The sequence below is a fragment of the Struthio camelus genome, chromosome 7 (genome assembly GCF_040807025.1).
Source record: "Struthio camelus isolate bStrCam1 chromosome 7, bStrCam1.hap1, whole genome shotgun sequence".
Taxonomy (NCBI): Eukaryota; Metazoa; Chordata; class Aves; order Struthioniformes; family Struthionidae; genus Struthio; species Struthio camelus.
In genome coordinates this window covers 6,016,556-6,037,897 of record NC_090948.1, presented here as the reverse complement: position 1 = coordinate 6,037,897, position 21,342 = coordinate 6,016,556, and the positions used below count along the sequence as shown (strand labels likewise).

At 36.7% G+C, this 21,342-nt stretch overlaps 1 protein-coding gene across 12 annotated transcripts in view; it reads right to left on the bottom strand.

Moving 5' to 3' along the window:
- ATE1 (arginyltransferase 1) overlaps positions 1 to 21,342 on the bottom strand; it is a 91,612-nt gene that overhangs the window by 38,113 nt on the left and 32,157 nt on the right. For 10 of the 12 annotated variants that reach the window (XM_068951550.1, XM_068951553.1, XM_068951554.1 and 7 more), the window contains 2 exons: positions 16,202 to 16,383; positions 11,492 to 11,591 (listed from right to left, as the gene is read on the bottom strand). In XM_068951550.1, the coding sequence (XP_068807651.1) occupies positions 11,492 to 11,591; positions 16,202 to 16,383 (282 nt within the window). Of the gene's footprint in view, positions 1 to 1,235; positions 1,952 to 10,149; positions 10,310 to 11,491; positions 11,592 to 16,201; positions 16,384 to 21,342 lie in introns of those variants that run through there. The other 2 variants (XR_011142382.1, XM_068951556.1) reach the window with 2 other exon arrangements.

Here is a 21,342-nt window from a genome sequence, read left to right as displayed (position 1 = left end):
ACCAATAATAAAGGTCAATGTACTAACATGTAAAATTTCATCAGAAAGCGCGGCTATTAATACAGGCGTTGGAGGGCTAAAAATTCGGTCAATGTGATCAAGAAGAAATTTCACATAAAAAAATTCTTTATCATCTGGGAATCATTTCGTCTTTATAAATCTATTAAATCAGCAGCAGCAAACAGTGAAACAGATAATCTTCTGAGAAAGAAATTTCTCTTCTAAAATTAAGTTTCTGTAAGCTCTTCTGCAAAGAGCTCTATCAAAACTACCCGACTATTTATGAGAAACACAAACTACCATCTCGCAATAATCCAAGCTGCGTTGCTGCTACCCTTTGGATCCTTTCTCAGTGCCACAACCAATCAAGCAGGAATTGTGGAGGAGCAGCCACAAAGCCCCCCCCCCCCAAAGGAGCCACCTAATTTCACTGTACAGCATCCCCAGACTGCTCAAACCGAGAAGCAGGGGGAGAACTCCACACTGGCTCTCCAGCTCCCCACCTCAGCCTTCCCCACAGCACTGTGCTACGCCATTCTACTCAGGGTCCTTCTGTCCTTAACTGCCACTTTAAGGCATAAATGCAGGATGCAAAGAGCAGCAAGTCCTCCAACATTCTCCGTGACCACACTATACTGAAACACAAAACTGTCTGCCAATCTCTCCCCTTCTTCCCCTTCAAAGGAAGATAATTAAAAACAAGCAACAGTAAGCCACATCATGCCAGTTGGTAAAGAGTACAATGGAAAGAATGTAAAAGCACATTCATAATAGAAATCAGGGATCAACTTTACTGAACATATTAGCACTAAGTAGCCCTTCAGAACACTAGCCTTAACGCAACATGGACGAACAAAAAAAAAAAAAAACACAACAATAGATCAGTGGAATAAAAAGCTCATCTTGTCTTCTGACCGTCCATAAAACAATAGTGCATTTGTGTTGGGATGAACAAAGAATTTGGTTCCTGTGTACTTTTCGCTCCATGAACCCATTCTTCTTCAATTAGTTAACAACGGAATCATTTTCATACCCTTTCCTTTGTCATTCTAGCTCAGTTTTACTTGTGCGAACATTTTGAAATCACGGTTTCTATTAGAAGTGAGAAAGGAGGGAGCAAATAATATAATAGTCTATTAAAAAAAAAATCATCTAGTCATCTGGAAACGACTTAAGCATCTCAAAATTATCCTTTGTATATAACTAAGCAAATAAATACTGTTACAGGTCTCATTAGCAAAAGAAGTTTAATCACTCATTTTAGTACAGTTCAGTTAATTCAGTTGAAAATGACTGAACAAGAAGTTTTCAACAGTGGTTAATTCCCCTGTACAATAAACTGAAAGCCCAAAGTATTGTCCAGAAATAGCAAGTATTCTGCATTTCGGTCTCACAGTCAGAAGACTGCAGTTTGTCAAGCTCCCAAATCTTTCTAGGCCTCCCCAGTATAGTAACCTCTGAAAGCCTTTGTGCACTTATTTAATTAATCAAAGTCTTTAACAAAGCCCTTTAAAAAAAAATTTAGCTTCTCCATTGATTCTTCTGCTTGGTGCCCTGCTCTGTAAAATCTCTCAGATCTCTATTGCCCTTATGATACTATTAGTGAAGACACGGTATCATCCAGGAGTCTGTCAGGCTCCATAAACTTAGAATAGGAATGTGGTGCCTCTAATACAAAGAGGCTATGGATTTGTTCAATTTATATACACCTAAATAATGCTGGTAGCTACCACAGAATAACATAGAATAAGCTCCTCCCCTAGTAGCAGTTTACTGGTGTTGTGAAACGACAATTACTATCATCTATAATTTCAACACTAAAGCATGTTTGCTCTGCATTTCGTTTATTCTTAATTTGTTACTTTCTTGGAACAGCCACTTCCTGCTAGCTACTGTATGCAACGAGCACAGAACTCAAGTTTTGGCACCCCATCCAAGGCAATGTTCTCTCCTGGAAAAAAGAGAAAAGTAACTTTGAATAGTTACTTGACTACAGCAAAATGAATGCAAAAGAGATTCAAGACCATATACCCACGGCATTTTCATATTCACTTATTCACAAGTGTTGATACTAAAAATAACAGACCAAGTTTCAGTTTAGCCCATCCTGAAAATTGCAGTAAGGAAACAGACTACATAATTCCTCAAGGTCCTTTTAACTTTGTAAAATTAAAGAAGTTTTAGTAAAACCAGACCTCATTAAAGTATCTACTATTAAATCTTTCCTGAAAAATTGGAGGAAAAAACGTCTCTATGTAGATTAATTGACTTGTCAGCCAGCTCCTACTGTAAAGACCACAAGGTGAAATATGGCAGAGCCAGGAAAAGCAGGAGTTCCTGGCTTTCAAACCAAATAAATTCCACTTGACAATATTGCTTAATTAAAGCTAATATAATCAGCAAAATGGCAAAAATAAAAAAAGAATATAATAAGAGCTATAGGATTTTAAGTTAAATGAGAGATCTGATATTCCAAGTGTTGCCAGAGTCAATAAATCTGGTGTGAAGATCTAATTGACCAGCGTTGCAATGACTTATACCTCAGTGACAGATTTAAAGGGCTGTTTTTTCTGCAAGACACAAAACCTTTGGTATTTTGCCTGACACTTGAAGACTAGCATGGCTATGAACAGCTTCACATAGAGATTATCACTGTTTGGAGGAACGCAGATCATTGCCTTCATTAATGTGTTTTAACTTTTTGCAACATGGTATAGTAAGATGTCTGTCTCTGCATATTTAAATTCCCTCACTTTTTCCAGAGAAGTACTCAGAGAGAGAGGCGGACAGAAAATTCAGAAGAATAACTAGTGTTCTAGTAGCATAAAAAATGATCACATCAATAACAAAAAATATGAAATGAAGCTGACTAAACAGCACTATATTAACTCATTTGCTTATTAGAAACTTTAAAAATACATTCAATTCTATGCATTCTTACACTTACTAGCAATGATTAAAAGATTTATAGAACTGTAACTGGAAAATTCTGAAACATGAGCTGCAATCTCATTTCTCAGATCAACGGGAAAAATTAATGCCATGTGAATTGTGAAGTACATTATTCCAAAAAACGAACCAAACAATACACTACTTTTGCGCATAAATTTCAGTTTATGGTTCACACTTTAATTGCTAATAGTTGCCATGGAGTCCAGAAATAAGCCAGCAAATCAGACTTAGTGCAAGTCAGTTGTAAGCAGTGAATTTATGACTATGTAGCCTTGTGACATGGACATGATAAATTTCTCCCAGCTATTTTCATTCAGAAGACTGTTTGCCTCAGGTTTATCATCCTGGTCTTGAATAAATCATTTTAGCAGCCATTTTTGACAGAGGCAGTCAAGTTACCTTCGATAACTCTGGAAATATCAGCTGGCACAGAACTGGCCTACAATTCAAACTGTACCTTTTATTCTTGCGCTTTTGCAAAAGCCACGTTACGTTTTGTTTTACTTCGGCTTCAAACATTAACAAAATTACACGTATCAAAGCAATGTGACAGGAAAGTTGTTATAGGTTAACAGAATTCCTGTAATAAGTAAAATGTATTGCACTTACTCCTATTGATGTGCATATTTAAGTAGTTAATACTATCCTATCACTTTTTAATGTTTACTCTTTAGAAAATCTGAATTCTGAATCCCTAATAGATATATTGATATGTACAAGCATATTCCTGTCATACGTGGAACAAAGACACTTTACTTTTGTCTGATATTTAAATCACCTCATCTTTGGAATCACTTAAAAGATGTAATATATGACTTGGAATAATAGCCTATAGGGAAACTTCTTAAAAAAAAAAAAAATCCGGAAGAAAAGGAAAATGGATTATTTTAAGAAGGCCTACACCTAATTAATAACGTTCTTCTCTCCAGTATAGGGACTTAAAATTTTAGTGCTGAGAAAATGGATTGCTAAACTTGAGGAAATTTGCTTTAGAAATGGAGCCCTACCAAGTATGGAGTTACAAGTATACAACTGAAACTGCAGCAAGGCCATATCCTGCAATTACTTTATCCCACAAAAGGGTTTTCAAAGCTTATTCAATGGGCTCGCACTCTAGAGTGTTTTCAACACATGACTTTTTTTGGTTATTTTCTCAAGGGACAGTATAGTAATGAGAAAGATGTATTCACCTGACACATCTACTGAAACCTATACAACAGACATTTAATTCTGCCTTGACAGAAGTCAGCAAACCATACAAACAGTCATCAATATGCATATTGCTTTCATCTCAGTTCTGTGATATTTCAGTTGTCTTGAACTTGAAGCAACTGAAAAGAAATCCACATTTCCAAAATTAGCAGTATAAAGCCAGAAGGATGTTTTTACATTTTTTTTTCCAGTTGACAAAACAATATGTCTCGATTATAAATACTTAGAAAAGAAAAGAAAATTAAAAATTAAGACATGGCTATGAGCTATATTTGTTTCTAGTAGGAAAATGGGATTCCAATTGGTTTTAACCCTGCAAATGCTGCATGACAGTCAGCACAGCTTCAGCACATGCACCAATGAAAAAACAATAATCCACCAATTACACCCAACTTAAAACAGTGGTTAATTTAAATTTAAAAAAAAAAAAGGAAGGAAGGAAGGAAGGAACTATTGACTATAAAAGCGACATGGAAACTGATATTCTGCTTTTAAGTGAGATTATTTGAAGCAGAAATCCACTGTCAGCATTCAGAAATGGCTACCGCTATCCAGAAGAAAACATCGGCTTATTCACACTCTCTGATGTTCATACTGTGGTGTAGTACTCACAAGCTAGACAGAAATAACTAAAAATGAAGGAACTGAGAAAGTGGCCTCAAACACTTTGCAAGGTACTGTCCAAAGTAAATATTTTAAAGTATTTCTTATTTATCACTAGCACTACAGTAAGAACTAAAAATTGTTTTCCTACTGTATTTTTTACCCCGTCTTACACGCTCATAGCTATTTATTCCAACATGTTCCATTTAGCCAGTTTGTGCTATGAGTAGTTAGTGGTTAGTGCTAGTCTTCTAGACGAGGAAAGGTGAAAGGAGAAAGTTTTTATGGAAGAAAAAAAAAAAGGTAACAGCAAGCTACAAGGGACTCTGCAAACCTGCATGTAACAGAACGTATGACTTATCAGACCAAAAAAAGCAGACAGCCAACCTCCTAGTCAAAACATATTTGATAAAATATGCAGACACAAAAGGGGGTTTTGTACGAGTTACAACCTGAGGAACATTAAAGCAACTTGATTTTCAGAAGCATTTAACACATGCATACTGAAAGATAAAGCCCCTTAAAACATTTTCCTTACAGCTAAGTCAATCCTCTAAAACACTTTTGAAAGTCTTGGCCAGCGATTTTAAGAGACTTCTTCAAAATCGCGTTGGTTTTAACGTTGAAAGTCAACACGTAACAGCAGTCTTTTCTCTCAATCACTAACCCAAACCATTAGAACGAATGCACAGAGTAAGTTCACAGCTTCAAAGAAATGAATGTGCAATTTTAGCTGTTGATACTAATGTAGAGTAATATCCTCACCAACGAGGATCAGGAAGGAACGGACAACGAAGGGAGCTAAAGTAACAAGCTACAGATAAGACACCGAAAAAATAAAACAGGGATTTTTTCCTCCACTTTACAATTCTTGTCATTTTCGGGGGAACATGTCTGTGAGTGTTTGAGACTTTCTGTTCGTTTTTAAACAGTCTTGTCAAAAACCAAAACCCCTGTGTTGCCAGAATATGCATGGCTTTTCAAGAGAAGGCAATGGCTTTGCAACCTACATATTACGGTTCTTTATTACAATGGTAATGTGTGAATGCGTTTTTAGTACTATAAATCAGCAGAATTAATCCTGGAAAAGTCACGAGTACAAGTGCTGACAAACTTGAGCAGACCAAGTCCCAGTCCTCCCAATTTCTCTCAGTTTATCATCTTTTCCCATCGTCAAGGTAAACCATAGTATCACTCAGAAAAGCCGGCGGGCAGCTGGTAGCAACTCAAGTACACACTGAATAAAAAGATCCATCATGGAGGGACAAAAATACCAGCTCTTTTTTGTGTGGAAGTAGTGACATATTTTGCAAACCGATCAGCATTTCGGTGGCAGAATCATAACAGCGTACGCTTATAACAAAAAAATCATAGCGGATCACATTGTGCGTTGAGTCCCTTCCCCTCCCTCATTTCAGCTTACACAGCAAATCCAAGCTTAGTGAAAAGGTTAACTAAATTCCATGGTCAGGGAACTGTGAAAGAGTCGGGACTCCTGAGGACGAAGCACACAATACTGGATTTTGTGGATGTGGAACTGCAGGCTACTACTGTACATATTTCACTGGTGCTGAAGGAATGATGCTGAAATTCCTAAAATCAGCCAAAGAAATTGGCTCTAGAGTTCTATAAAATACCAGGGGCACCGCTTACGACCACAGGCGGCCTGAGGTATTTAGTTTAAGAATGATTAATCACAGATGAATCAGCCTTTTGTTTCTTTTTTGACATTTCAGAACCCTTTCTAGTGTTCCATCTATCTGAAGTCTGGCCACGTCTTGATACCAAAGTAGACTGTTTGAAATAATTCCATTTATTTTGGCCTGCATACAAGTCTGGATAAAGATTTCAGTCAAAACACCTCTTCAAATCATAGAATGGTCTTAAAACGGTACACAGAGATAACACAGCAAGAAGATATTAGAGCTGTTACACACTTCAAAGTACATTATTTTTTATTTACCAACTTCATGGAATGGTTTCAGGGAAAGCAGAACATTGGCCAAAATAAGTAACAACGTGCGCTCAAATTGCAATATTTGCATGAAAATATTGACATTGAAAAAGCTTTGGAAACCCCAGAAGCAAGAAAACTCACATAGAAAACTTCACCAATAGCCCCTTCCCAATATGGGAACTTAGAGGAAAACATGATTTCAGGTCACAGACCTTAATGATAAAAAGCAGGGTAACAAGTACACTTAATTATTTAGACCACAAGCACAAAAGCAAAACCTACCTAGAATCAGTCACCACAAACCAAAATCACTATCAAAGAATTGTAATAGAAAGCATCGAAGGGGGTAGTTTAGCATCTCAGAGAGTTCAGTAGTGACTGGAAGAGGAGAATTTAATAGCACAGAGCCATGGACTATAATTCTCAAATTGGAAAGACGTTGGGATACAACAGAGAGAGGGTCAGTATGGGGGGGGGGGGGTGGGGGGGGAAGATCCTCTCCACTATTTGGTTGAGAGCTGGTTCTTCACCTCTGTAATTCTATATAAACTTGTCAGAAAACATGCCACTAACTGAAAAGCATTAATGATTACAGATACAGTATTTACACACATGAGAAAGAAGTTTGAGACCAACATCACTCTTATAAGTACAAGAAAGTACCTTATTTTATTTTATCATAGACTCCAAAATGCATTAGGAAAAAGACTTTGCATCTTCTGAGCCCTGGAAAATTTTCCACAAGACTATTTTTCCAACATAAGAACTACCACATCTAAAAGAGCCTGAGAAGTTTTACCACAAGGTCATGAATTTCTTCAGAGAACCATTTTATTCTTGCATTACCCTAACCTACCCTGAAAAAGTGGAATAAAGCCATTGCTTAATGTTTTTATAATATTTTTCCATATTAATATAGTTAACAGGACTATAGAAATCCCTTTGACTCAATTTAATGGACACTTTATTTTACCAGTTCATAAATATTAACGCATAAATGAGAACAAATCCAAGAAGAGCTGGGGACTAAAAAACAGTCTAACATTACTATATATTCCTTTCCCCCATCTTAAACAATGTACCTGGTACTGCATTGTTTTAAATCACATTGCAGTCAAATGCAAGCTATCTGGGAGTGAAGGTAAAGAGAAGGAAGAAAAGGGAGCAGAGTCACATACAAGGTTCCTTTTAAGAAACTCCACAGTTACATGTCAGATCCACAGGCTAGAAGGTAGCCTCTTTAACTATCTCACTTCCTCCCTGAAGATTCAAATATCTTAAACTGCATTGCTGCACCACAGGAATCCTGTCCTTAGCATCCTTACTCGGAGGAACCAATACTTCAGTAAAATAGTCTCTGTCTGTGCCTTGGACCTCCTTAGGGAACGCAAATGTACCAAGATGATCTGTCGCAGGAGGGAAAAGCTATTATTATATACGGCTTAGTCACTGTTACATGACAATCACCTATAATCAGTTTTTTAAAACTGATATTTGATCATTACATAACATCCACAACAAAATGAGAATCCAAAAGAGATGTCTAGATTTCGCATTCCAAAAAAGTACTCATACAGAACAAGTCTTTAATGGCTACAATTGAATATTTGTACATCTAAACTAGGACTCACGTGCATTTAAAACTTAAACACTTTTCTATGCTCTTTTGTGGACAATACTAATGCATCAGTCCTGGATTATATTATAAGTGAGCAGAACAGTTCATTGCACAGATCTCCAATTATTTCAGCCATGTCCTGTACAAAAGACTGAATTTTACTTCACGTGTAAAGTGAAACACTGTCAAACCCCTTAAATCAACATCATGAAGTCACTAGTCCTTCTACATCCCGATTCATCGGCTGTCCCTCAATCGGCAGGGAGGATGCTAGCTGCAAAGAGTACCCACACTAACAAATGCAGGCTCCAGCAGACAGTGAGAAGCAAACCAGTAGTCAAGCTAAGGTGTTTTTGCTTGGAAAAGTTCCAGTACAGTGTTTTCTTCAAAAAATCAAAGGCAAATGTTAGCTTAGGCATTTCTACTGATCATAATCGGAGACTAGAAGGAAGGAGTTGGCCCCCAGTACAACCCTTTCCAAAATCTAGTGACTTCGTAGTAAACAAGTATAGCATGCAAATGTTCTTAAGTCACTGCTCAGGTAAACAGGTAACACTGTGCCTAGCCTCCATTTCCAAATATCCTAGGACATATAACTTGCAAAGTACAGTACAAGCAGAGGATAAGAAACAGTAATTAGTTCTTCAGCCCCTTCCTTTTCCTTCCTTCATCATTTAATTTGCTTACCATTACATCTGTTTAACAATGTCCACCCATTTCCTTTCATTTTTCCAGACTAATGTCATTAAGGGAAGGCGACCTCTGATATCTCTGTTAAACTGGAACCAAGCAAAGTCTTCAATACCTAATACAAGTAACTCAAGCAGACATAAATTAAATTACTTAATCTGCAAAGTCACCACTTTACCACTACTAATCAGTTCACAAGAGTAGTAGCACTATCCAGAAGCACTTCAAAACTTAGTTTTAAAATTTGTTTCAATGAGGATAAAGGCTACAGAATTAACATCAACTGGAATTTCAATGATATATTCAGCCAATGTTAAAAAATAGATTGGGGGGGGGGATCACTGCAACTCATTTAATAAAATTATTCTCCCAACAGAGAGCACTCCCTCACCTGCTATTTTATGTGTTCTGAATAAGTACATGTCGGTTTCTTTCCTCTCCCTTTCCTCCACCTCTGCTAGAATTATCTCCATACTGGGCCATATTGAATTATTTAAGTACGTTGATGTGGACAGGTTTCCAGAAAACTGTGTATTATACTGATCACAGTGATGTCAGAGCAGCATCAGGTATAAGCAAGGGCAGAAGAACAAGTTTAAGGAATTAGAACGTGCAAAAAAGTTTTAATTAACCCCACTATACCTCATTCAAATTCCATGAGTAGAGTGTGGAAATTAGAAGCATCTCTTCAAAATTGTATTTGTGACACGATTTTCAAACAATAGTACAGTCTCAATAGAAGAGATACTACATTGTGATAAGGAATATAAATGACTACTGAAGTTAAGTTCCATATTCATAGCATTTAATCTCCACATCTTAACAGCCTCCTAGCTACTGTAATACGTTAACTCATGTATGAGCTTTGTTTAATTCAAGGACACAAAGTTTATTAAAACAAATGGCTGAACCAAAAGTTTCTTAGCAATGATATCTTAAAGAACTGGGATATTTTTTCATTACAGTTAGGTTAATTTCTTTTCGTACTGAAGAGCCCTGGTAAATTGAATGCATTCTCTTTACAAGTCTTGAACTACACAGGCTGTAGAATAGACAAGGGATGTTAATCTGCAGTGTCTCAATATGAATGAATCATCTCAAATCTTTTAATATTTACCAAAGAGTAGAGCAAGTAATCGGAACTCATGATTCAAGATGGTGATGTGGATATTCTTTAAGAAGATTTAGATTACAGAGGTAGCATTTTCCAATTCACCAGTTGGTTTGCTGCAGAGTTAATATTCTCTTGGCTTTGGCTGGCAGATGTTGATAACAAGCTCAAGTTGGTAAAGGAAAAAGAGACAAACGTCTTTTTAACAAAATGGGAGGGAAGGCGGAATTTGTTACTTTCAGAAAAATGAATTAATATGGTCCCCTGTAGCATAGGCCATAATAAAGCTGAAATAGCTCTTCCATCACATCCATCACTTCAATGAACCCTCCTAAATTTTTGGGGAGAAGAGGAAGGAAACAGAGAAGAGGAAGGAAACAGAGAAGAGGAAGGAAACAGAGAAGAGGAAGGAAACAGAGAAGAGGAAGGAAACAGAGAAGAGGAAGGAAACAGAGAAGAGGAAGGAAACAGAGAAGAGGAAGGAAACAGAGAAGAGGAAGGAAACAGAGAAGAGGAAGGAAACAGAGAAGAGGAAGGAAACAGAGAAGAGGAAGGAAACAGAGAAGAGGAAGGAAACAGAGAAGAGGAAGGAAACAGAGAAGAGGAAGGAAACAGAGAAGAGGAAGGAAACAGAGAAGAGGAAGGAAACAGAGAAAACCCCCCCACAACCTGCAAAGCTTTTAGCATGCTTGCAAACAAAACAAAAATCATGAAAATCCTGTTTTATGAGCTGTATTTCCATATTAGAAACAGCTACAGAAAACAATTTATTAACAGATATATTTAACTGCGTGCAAGTGTTTGGCAAATTTCAATTCAGTATACTGAAGCAGGATAGTAATAATCAAAAAGCTATCCACATTACAGAGAAAACATAGTACCTTTATGAGGTCTAAAAAGCACAGAAGAGAGAAACCCTTAGGCACTCAGGGGTAAGCAAATTTGTGGCTAACAAGAGTTACAAAGGAGGTTGGGTGACAGACTGGTCAGACCATAGTCATTAAGCAACATTTACCCAAATATTCAAACCTGAAAAGGAATTTTAGACTATTGCCAGGTATATTGTAAATATGAGATACCCAGGTAACCAAATGACAAGCTATTATCCGACAGCCTGGAAAACCTCTCCATGTGAACTGCTCGTAAGCCAACTCGTAATAAATACCACATGCAGCTAAATTTAAAAAAAAAAAAAGCCAAGTTAAATAGTAACCAATATTCAAATTTAAATGCATGAAGTCAACATTAAAATGAAAAAAGACAATCACAAGATATTATATTACTAGGAACACTGTCAAACACTTTGAATAAATAGCACACCAAGGAAATAAGTAAAAACACACTTTACCTTGTATCTCATTTTGGGGCATGAATGAATGTAGAAACCCATATAATAAAAACGGAGATCAGGAGCTTTTTCATGGAGTTGCCTAGTAAAAGCAATTTCTCTATGAAAGTGAAGAAAAAAGATTAATTAGTTATGAACTCAGTTCTTACATTTATTTTACCTCTTCATAAAGGAAATATTTTACATTTATCTGGCTCTTGAACCATTGAAAGAATTAGACTTCAATCAAGTAAACAAAGATGACTACAAGCTCAAAAGTAATGCTGAAAACAAACAAACAAAATCATAGGCTATAAAGCCTCCATTTATGCATGTTTGCCATGCCAAGTGACTGACGTGAAATTCAAACAGCAGGTGATTAAAAGCCTCTATTTAACAGGTTTCTTCTTAACATTCATGCACTTCGGTATTCCACAAAAATCTAGTGCTGCTATTGTTCACACACAGGCTAACATAGCTCAGGGAAACATCAGAGGATTTTAAGAAAAACCCAACAAGCTTCAAGGATAAGCCTCTTGCTTGTTCTATTGTTTGCAATCTAGCAATTTACATGCAAAAACATCCACCTTCATGCAACAAAAGCTTTTTTTTTTTTAAGCCTATCTCACGTTTGTTTGTATGATCTTATTTATTCTGAAAAAGAAGCATAAATGTATTCCACAGTAAGTTGTCTATTGTCCTGGCACTAGGCAAGTATTGCTGTTACAAAGATTCTGCCAGTGTTTCCACTACAATGCTTGTCTTTACAGCATTTGAATCTTGACCATTTGTATCAAATTTGACCAAAGAGGGATGTTAAATTATTACTTTCAATGCTTAAGAGGCTATGAGAACGTGCATGTAGGAAGCACGTACAAATATGTTTTTTTAATCACTTCAAAATCAAGTTAGTAATGAGGATGTTCAAATGTACCGAAAACTTAACATTTACTTGTTTTCGGTTGCATTTACTTTGCTGAGTCCATCACAAATTTATTATAATTATGTATCTATACACATCCTTTTCCAAAAGAATTGCTAGAATTAAGTCATTCCACATCTGAAAAATCCAAGTAAACACAACAGATGATAAAAGTGAGATTTATGTACTACCAAAAACATACCAATATGTGCTTCACATATGTATAATCTTTAAAACTATTATAGCACGAAGTTAAACAACCTGAACAACCTTAATCACGCAGATTATCCTGGACCTAATTTAACAAAATCTTGGTGCAGTTCGTGTAAAAAAAGGGAAATGCTTCAGGAAGAAAATGTTATCTTTACACTTCAAATATGCTTAGATATTGTTTGCAATTGGACTACACTGTCTGATTTAATAAGACAAAAACGAAAAGACTCAAAGTGTAGTAAGTAGACCACAGCGTAATGAGATAACTTGGGAACAGGAGCAGTCTAACTAAGGGCAACAAAGCTTTGTCCAAGCTTGCTAAGGGCTAAACTGAATTACTCCACATGACACCAAAGCCACATGGCTTAGAACCACTGCGGGCGTCCTCACATGTACTCCAGCGTCCAGCAATGCACTCCAGATAGAGACCCTCTTATTCAAGACCTTGCTGTATATTTCATTTACCTGTTCAGCCAAGCCCATTCCAAGCATAGCTTTTCCAGAGGAACGATGAAAGACCTTTTCTTTTCTTTCCCCTAACTCTCACGTGCCCTGGTGAAGCACCAGAATTTCGTGCAGTCTCATGACACAATTGTGGCTTCTTCCAGCTTCCTGGCATGATCCAAAGCTCACTACATACTGAACAACCGACCATACACAAGCCTACGGCTTCCCAAAAGCTGATGAGAAAAAAAGAGTAACGTTGCACAGGATTTAGGGAGCGCATGCTTCTCCCCGCCAGGGCTCAAGCCTGTACTGTGATCCAACACAAGAGAACGCTCTTACTACATACGTCACCGGGTACAGCCAAGAGATGTGACTGTATCACATAACTAACACTTACAGGCATTCTTTCTGCCTAAATCATTCCTATGGAGAAGGGAGGACAGATCTGTAATTACCTTTTAGTAAACCTTTCAGTTACGATACACATTTGAAGAATTACAATGGCTATTAACACTTAGCGAGAGTAGTTAACTAATAAGCAATATTCCATTATATAAACGTATTCATTTCACGTCAAATTCAGACTTAACACTTCAATCCTACGTAACCCAGTTGCAAAAGAAGTGCAAGTATTTGCCTTCTTACAAAAGAGAGATTATGAATACTATGACTGCTTACTATTAATGATTTCAGGTAGTAGGGGAAAGGTTTGTGAAACCATTCCTGTCCTGCAACTAAGAATGAAACCTCACTATTTTTTGCCTAGCTTTTTTCCTCTTGTAAGACTGGTTTTTCACAAGCGGCTTCTTCTCCCCTTATTTTTCACTGACATTCCTATATATTTCAAATTATCATCAAATCTCATCCTTTCTACGACTCAGCATCAGAAATTCTCAAAATAGCATGCACTGGAAGTGACAGGACTACAATGCAGTTTAACCTCCTCAGAGTAAAACTGGTAACAGCTTTTAAGGTATCAGATTCCTTCGCAACTCCCTAAATCCTCCCTAAGTCTCAGACTTTTTTCCCCCTCCTTTTTTGAAAGAAGAACAAGGCACACTCCCTCTAAGACTTTTGGGAACTCATTTTTATTGCCTTAAATGCAGCAGAATTTATAATCTGCCTTTTCACTAGCTGAGCCATGCAAGTGTGTTGCATTGACATAAAGTTCAAAATTTATTATGCAGAAAATTTAAAATCATTTCAAGAATTCATAAGCCTGGATTGTGTCAGTTTATTATTCCACAAAGTGATGCATACAAACACTAGAAAATAACTCTCAGGAAGATTCAGTATTTTATTGTGAATTGAAAAAAATAAGTCAAATTTTAAGTATTAAGATTTCAGATACAAAAAAGGTCATTTTTAAGTCAGAGGAGTTCACGCTTCTTTCCCCCTCTCTCAATTTGTGAACCTAATTAATTTTATGAAAACGCTAGTGTTACTGATCGCATCAGAAAATGACCAATTCGGACTCTTCTAGACATAGACCAACGGAGGTGCCAAAAGTCATGTTAATGCCCATGACACTCATTCCCAGCTGCGTGGTCCCACCACAGCTCTTGCACCAGCTCCGGTGCTAACACGCTCTTCAATGAGCCAATTAATTCAGCTCACTAACCACGTTGCAAAGGCAAACGGTGCTCTGATCAGTAAACTAAACTGACTAAGTGTATGGTTGCTAGGGGCCCAGAATATACTAGAGATGGAGAGAAGCTCAGTTGCAGGACCTCATTTCACCAACAATGGAGAGAAGCTCAGTTGCAGGACCTCACTTCACCAACATTAAATCCTTAGACTGATGTCAGCAACTTCAACAGCAAACTTCTGTCGGGGAGACCCTTTGCCATTTGAACAGTCCTTGGAAAGTTTATTCAGAAGTCACAAAATTCACCATTATGAAGAGAAATACACGCTCAAAAAGCAGAATTCAAAAAAGTTCTTAGGAAATCAAAAGATACTAATCACATTTTTTTTTAAAAAACAGCAGTTAGGCTTCTGAAAGATGGAATTGCATGCAGTTCATTAGTTGTTACAAAAGTACACGAAGTAACAGTTAACAGGATACTTCAAAAAAAACCCCACACAAAAATAAAAAACACTCCTTTTTAAAAAAATCATGCATGTCTGGTGGGTAAAACTATACACTGGTGGAGCTAAGAAGCTTCCATCTGCAGAGAAGGCATGATCAGACAGGATGCCTTGGAGAAGCAGGAAAGCTAGATCCTATCGCATACAACAGTACCAGAAAGAGTGTAGTACTAGTCTGAAAAGCCAAAGATTTTTGCTAGAACTTCTCAGACCTATAGAAACTTGAGAATAGGCAGGTCTGACATATGGTCCAAACCCAGTCACTTCATTAGGATCTCTCTGGGGAACTCTCACGTGCCTGTGACCAGCTTATTACATGTCAGCAAAGAAGCAGTGAAAAAGCGAACAAACAATTGAGATGTACAAATATTTCCACTCATTCTGTTTTTTATTTCTAATAATAATGGAATCAAAATTGCTCAAAGGAGAAAAATAGAAGCTTACAATTTACCAGTCATATCTTATTCCCAGAGGAATGCATTATTTGCTACTTCCATTGTTCTGCAGACACCAAACTAGGCTGATAATCAATATAGGCTTTAAAATTCATAGGATTATCCCATCAAATTTTCTGAAGATAAGATTATCATACCTGAAAACATACTTAATGCTACTGCAGTGGAAAACTATTAATTCAGAACACAACTATTTTTTAGGGACTTTGTTATTTATGATCTCAGTGCGCATACAGCTATAAAAAATAATTAATGTCATTCAGTGACGGAGCTAAGAAAAGAGTCAAAGGGAAAATTACTCCTACTCAAACAAAAAAGCATGTTTTCTTGCTGAAACCAAGCAATAACAAATATTCTTCTGGGTGAATAAAAACTAGGTACTTCATTTCTGTGTTCTTAGTCTTTAAAGTATACAGCCTAATTAAAGATGACTATTAAAAATATATTTGGAATGCAACCACCTGTAGAGAATATAAAATAAATAAAAACTTTGCTAGTGTTCCCACTATGTTTGTGATAGAAATAAAATCAAAAGCTCAAACATAGGAAAAAGCACCAACTATTACTATACTGTCTGACTGAAGAACAAGGATGTCTTCTTACCGTAATGCCGAGTAGACTCCCAAAGATAAGAAAGAGTAGTCTGGATCATAGTACAGATACACAGAGGACACGCAGTAGGGAAGGATGTCGATTACACCTACAGCAATTATCTTCCCATCTAGCCAATACTGCTGGTGAAAAGAACCATAGCCACAATCTGGTCCATTTGGTAGATTTTCTGCCTAAACAAAACGTAACAAAAAAAGGATCTGTAATTCAGCAGTAGACTTGCAACATGAAAAAAGATTTCAGGGAGGATTTTTAAAAGAAAAGTCAGTCATGTGAGAAATATGATATACTGTGATCCACAGAGTATATAGAGAAAGGAGAAAAAAAAAAAAAAAAGAGTAGCAGGGAAGATGGTAGCATTGTGGTTTTTATTGTATTTATGATCAGTAAACTCTATATATCACACACACAAATATGAATCTGAAAACAGCCCCGACCACTGAGCATTTAGAGTATAGCAAAAGACTGGTAAGAGGGCAATATGATTCATCAAGTTTTCAATGCATGATTACATATATAGAAATTCTGCAGATATTCTTTTTTCCCAGTTTGGCCTTTAATCTTGGCCTGCTAACTCTTTAACAAGACAAAGCGCGAAGGCTGCAAAAAGTAAAGTGTAGGTATTACGTTACTCTGTCAGTGTTTCCTCAAGCTGGCTGCAACTGTCTAGTTCTTCCAACGTGTCCTGTCACAGCTAATGATGCCACTCTGTTTTTCTCCATACTTCCAGTAACCACCAATGCCAGGAGAGAGAGGGCAAGCAGGTGGGGGAAGATAACCACATTCAGGAGAAAGCCAGACAATGCTTGACTTACCTCTACCTCACAATTACCTGAAAGTCAGGCGTTACAACTGTCCCCCCGCCCCCGTCCTCCTCCCCCAAGCACTGGAAGTGAATCCCTTTGGCCACAGAAATTCTGTTTCTCCGTTCAGTTTGTCCATTAAAACCGTACGAGAAGAGCATTTACAGACAGAACTGAAAGGCTTACTGTTTATGTTTATTTGGACCAACTAAATCATTTTCATCTAAGAATCTCAAACTCTTTGTTGCAAGGGAATCAGCAGAGCGTGTTTTCTGTCAGCCCACAACAGCGCATCTCCTGCGAAAACATCCAGGAACTTACTCTTGTGGTGTATTCTGCCTCTGAGCAAGTAGCAAAGCATGCATCCGTACTCAGTAAAGCGCCTAAAGTCAGAAACCAAAGCTTCAAACTAAGAAGAAAATGGTCTCCTAATGTAAACTCTATTACACAATCCATTTTGGCATGCCATCTTCTCTAATGCCAAGTTTACTTTAATCCTGAAATCCTGAATTCCACGCTGCTCAACTAAATTATCCATCCAGTCATGTTTTTCACTGTATTGCCAGATCTTCAGAAAGCTGCTTCTCACTCAATAAATCTGACAATATTACCTACTATTACCAACTGTTTTGCATTACAACAACAGAAACTGGGTTTAATCAAGTATTTTGATACAGTAGCGTAGACTGACAAGATGATGGTCAGTAGAAGTTATTCTAATTGTTACCATATGTGTCAAAAGAAATCAATCACATGAACAAAAAATATTTCAACTGGCTTATCCAACCAGTAACTCCCAAAATAAAGGCCATGTAATAAAACATCTGACTTTTTAATACACAATTTTATAGTATAAAATTAGCTATGTAGCTACAGACACTGTAAAAATGAAATGATCAAATATCCGAGAGCAGTATTCTGCAGTACACGAGGATATCAGACTACGATATTAGTACGTTAAGGTGGGTTTTCTCCTCATTTATGAGAGGTTTACTTATTTAGTAGTTACATTTTCACACAACATCCTCAGCTTTTCAGTAGAGGCAAAGGAGACAACATGAGGTCAGTACAAAAATTTTCAAACTGGGACACAGTCAAGCAGGGACTTGGTCAAAGTTTGAGAAAAGAAACTTCTCTAAGGATTTCTCAGCACAGGTTAAGTGCACTTGTCAGCTACCAAAGCGACAGTAAAAAAGGTATAGACAGCCTACGTAAATCAATGGGAAATGCAGGCTTGCTTAAAAAGTTACCAAGTAAAAGGAATTTTATTTCCTTGTGTAAACAATTTCCTTCACGCATATGCAAAAACCTACATAGGTCTTACACTGAATCATATTCCTAAGATTTCTAAGTCAGACTGACTGATTTGTTTTTCAGTGGTGATTTATTTTAGCACTCAGAAAAACAAAATGGTACGTGACGCACACAGCAGTTCCTTTGAGCAACCAAAGCTGTTCTTAGAGCTCAAGAAAAAGAGACAGGGAGGCACCAACAATGGCTTTCTACCACTCTAAATGCGCACAATCTCAAGCGTGAACTAGAACAGGGCAAATACTCTATTTGTATCAGCTACAACTTACTTTCAGCTTTGGTATGCCAAAACCTTGTACCCAGGCAGCATCTCCTCCTGCTCTTTCCAAGCACCCCAACGTCTACTGCAATACCCTTAAAAAGGGGACAGCTGTTGAAACGCATTCAGAGTGACATCAATGAGCTCTGTAATATTTCAAGTTCATTGTCCAGCAAAGCTTCTGTTCATACCCTTTACAGAATTTCAATTCAGCACAGTGAATTTAGCAAACAAAGCTGTATCACACTTCTGTATTACATAATTTCAAAAGCAATACTTGGATTTCTTATAAACTGTATTGGTTCCAACTTTTCTGAAACACAAGACAATGAAGTTAAGAGTAAGTTATGCATATCCAATAAAACTACATACCCAATTAAATAGTTTGGGAGAGTCAAAAATTTACTGTATAGGATTTAATGAGCATTAGAAGAAAATTGTCTATAACAAAACAGGGGAGAAAAAACAAACAAACAAAGTAAAGTCTTCTGAAGCTAAAAGAACGTGTCTGTCTGACTGGGGAGAACCACATACCTTAAAATGGGTGTAGTACGGATTCAGTCAGCAGACATCTGCAAACTGAAGTATTACCATCAGGTAAGAACTTTTAGTAAGATAAAAACTACACTGTTGCTTCACTAATTACAATGGAATATTATATACATAAAAGAGGCTATGTTTTATAATGAACATATGCACAGCACTGATTTCAGGTAAAATGTTCTGAGATCTCCATTACGTCAAATAAATTACATTAAAAAACAATTTTCCTCCCCATTGAAAAGTTTTTATACAACATGATCCTTTGTGTAGGTATTATGTTTTCTCCAATATCTCAATGAATACTTGGCTCCATCAGTGTGATTTCTTATGTACTGCCCCAGCAATCTGACACATAATAGGTCTAGAATATAAAGCACTTTCTTGAAACAGGTTATATCATTTCACACTACTGACATCTCCTCCTCCACAGGACATATCCCCTCTCCTGGGACCACGTTTGTTAAAGGTAACGTAAAATATACGTGACACCAGTTGAGCAAGTCCCACCAGAGATGGCTCACCTTATCAACCAGAAATAATAACCTTAGTCCTTCTACTACAAAAACATGAGCTATTCTGGCCACCAAATGCCTCAATTTCTATGATCAATGAGTCAACAAACATAATATCAGAGGCATTATTAATGTGGAAATCAAGGGAGATTAGAAATAATATTCTCCTACTCCCCTAACCAGTGAGGTGCAAACTATCAGTGCTTCCAGGTTTTTTTTTTAAAAAAACAAACAAAAAACTCAAGCATTCTACAGAACACATGTAAAAGAGAAATGGGAAACTTAAAAGTTAATAGGTTTTTTTATTTATATTTATTAAAGAAGTTAAAGGAGTAAACACTAAAACAAAGAGTCTACTAAGAGAGTCAAGGCACAGTTAAATGTGCTGACTAGGGACTATGAAAAACCTACAGTTTTCATAGCTATTTCTGCCTCATGTTTTCTTTCAATAAGGTCTAAAAGTTACTTATTTTCTTCAATTTATATAAAAGTAAAGGGTTTGACTGAGCCTTTATCAGCAGATAGGGATGTAGATAGTTCTGTTGCCTAGTTCTAGGCTACATGGTACTTCCAAACAAACATGTAACATCTCCAAATCTGCAGAAAAAAATCAATGCTGAGGGGCCAACTTGTTTAAAATTAAAAATTTATACTCAAACTTGAATATGATGCATTATATAATCTAATTCAGGTTTTCTGATTGTTTCAGCATCTTAAGAACTCAATCCAGGACAAAAATTTGAAAGCAAATTATTTCCTCCCCAAAGTTTAGACTACATCGCAGAGAAAAAATACAATATATTCTATCACAAATTAATTCTACCTGTATTCGTACTCTACTAGCTAGTGATTCTATCGATACAGTTGATTTCTCTTATTTTATAGTGTAGTATTAAAATTTTAATATTTAGTATCAACTTGCATTGCATATTGCCAATCAGTACTTCTCAGTGTTATTGCTTAAAATGAAGTTTCAGTAATGTTGAGAATGCTCAATTTGTTTCAAAGCACATTAGTCCTTTTTGTTACTTTTAAGAAAGTTTTACTGTATTTTAATTATGCTTATTAACCACAATGCCCGACGAGCATGCAACTGCAGAAGGCTCTGCACAATCACCTACCAAAAACAGTTCCTAACTCTGACAACTGCATTTTTTTTTGTTACTAGAAGGTTTCACGACAACATCATTTCAATTTTCTACTTTGAACACTTCCATTTTGCCATCTGCTGTGGATGAAGGGAGAAGGATATGAAATACATGCTATTCCTTACAGAGAAAACCAGGAAGCCCCTAACTTCTTCACTCTAGTGGAAATTACTTGCCAAAGAAATGAAGTGATTAATTCCAGCAGGTCCTTTCAGGCATACAAACACACATCTACCTCATGGTAGATTTCTATCTCTCTTGGTTAGGAACATATTTCCTTTTCTCTATGTCCTCCTTTCATTATGGATTAGTGGGAAAGCCATAAAACCAGCTTACAAGTATAAGCTCTGTCAGCAGAGAGGTGGCAGTTCCCATTTAACAACAACAACAAAGTGTACCATTTTGCAACAAAGTAAATAAATTAACTGCCTCAAAATGTAATACACTAGCTCTACAGAGCTAACTTCTGCACCTTAATAGGAAATAGTATTATACTATTAGAGCTATACTGTCAACTATTTAACCAGAACACTGACAGTAAGTTTAAAATGCTAAA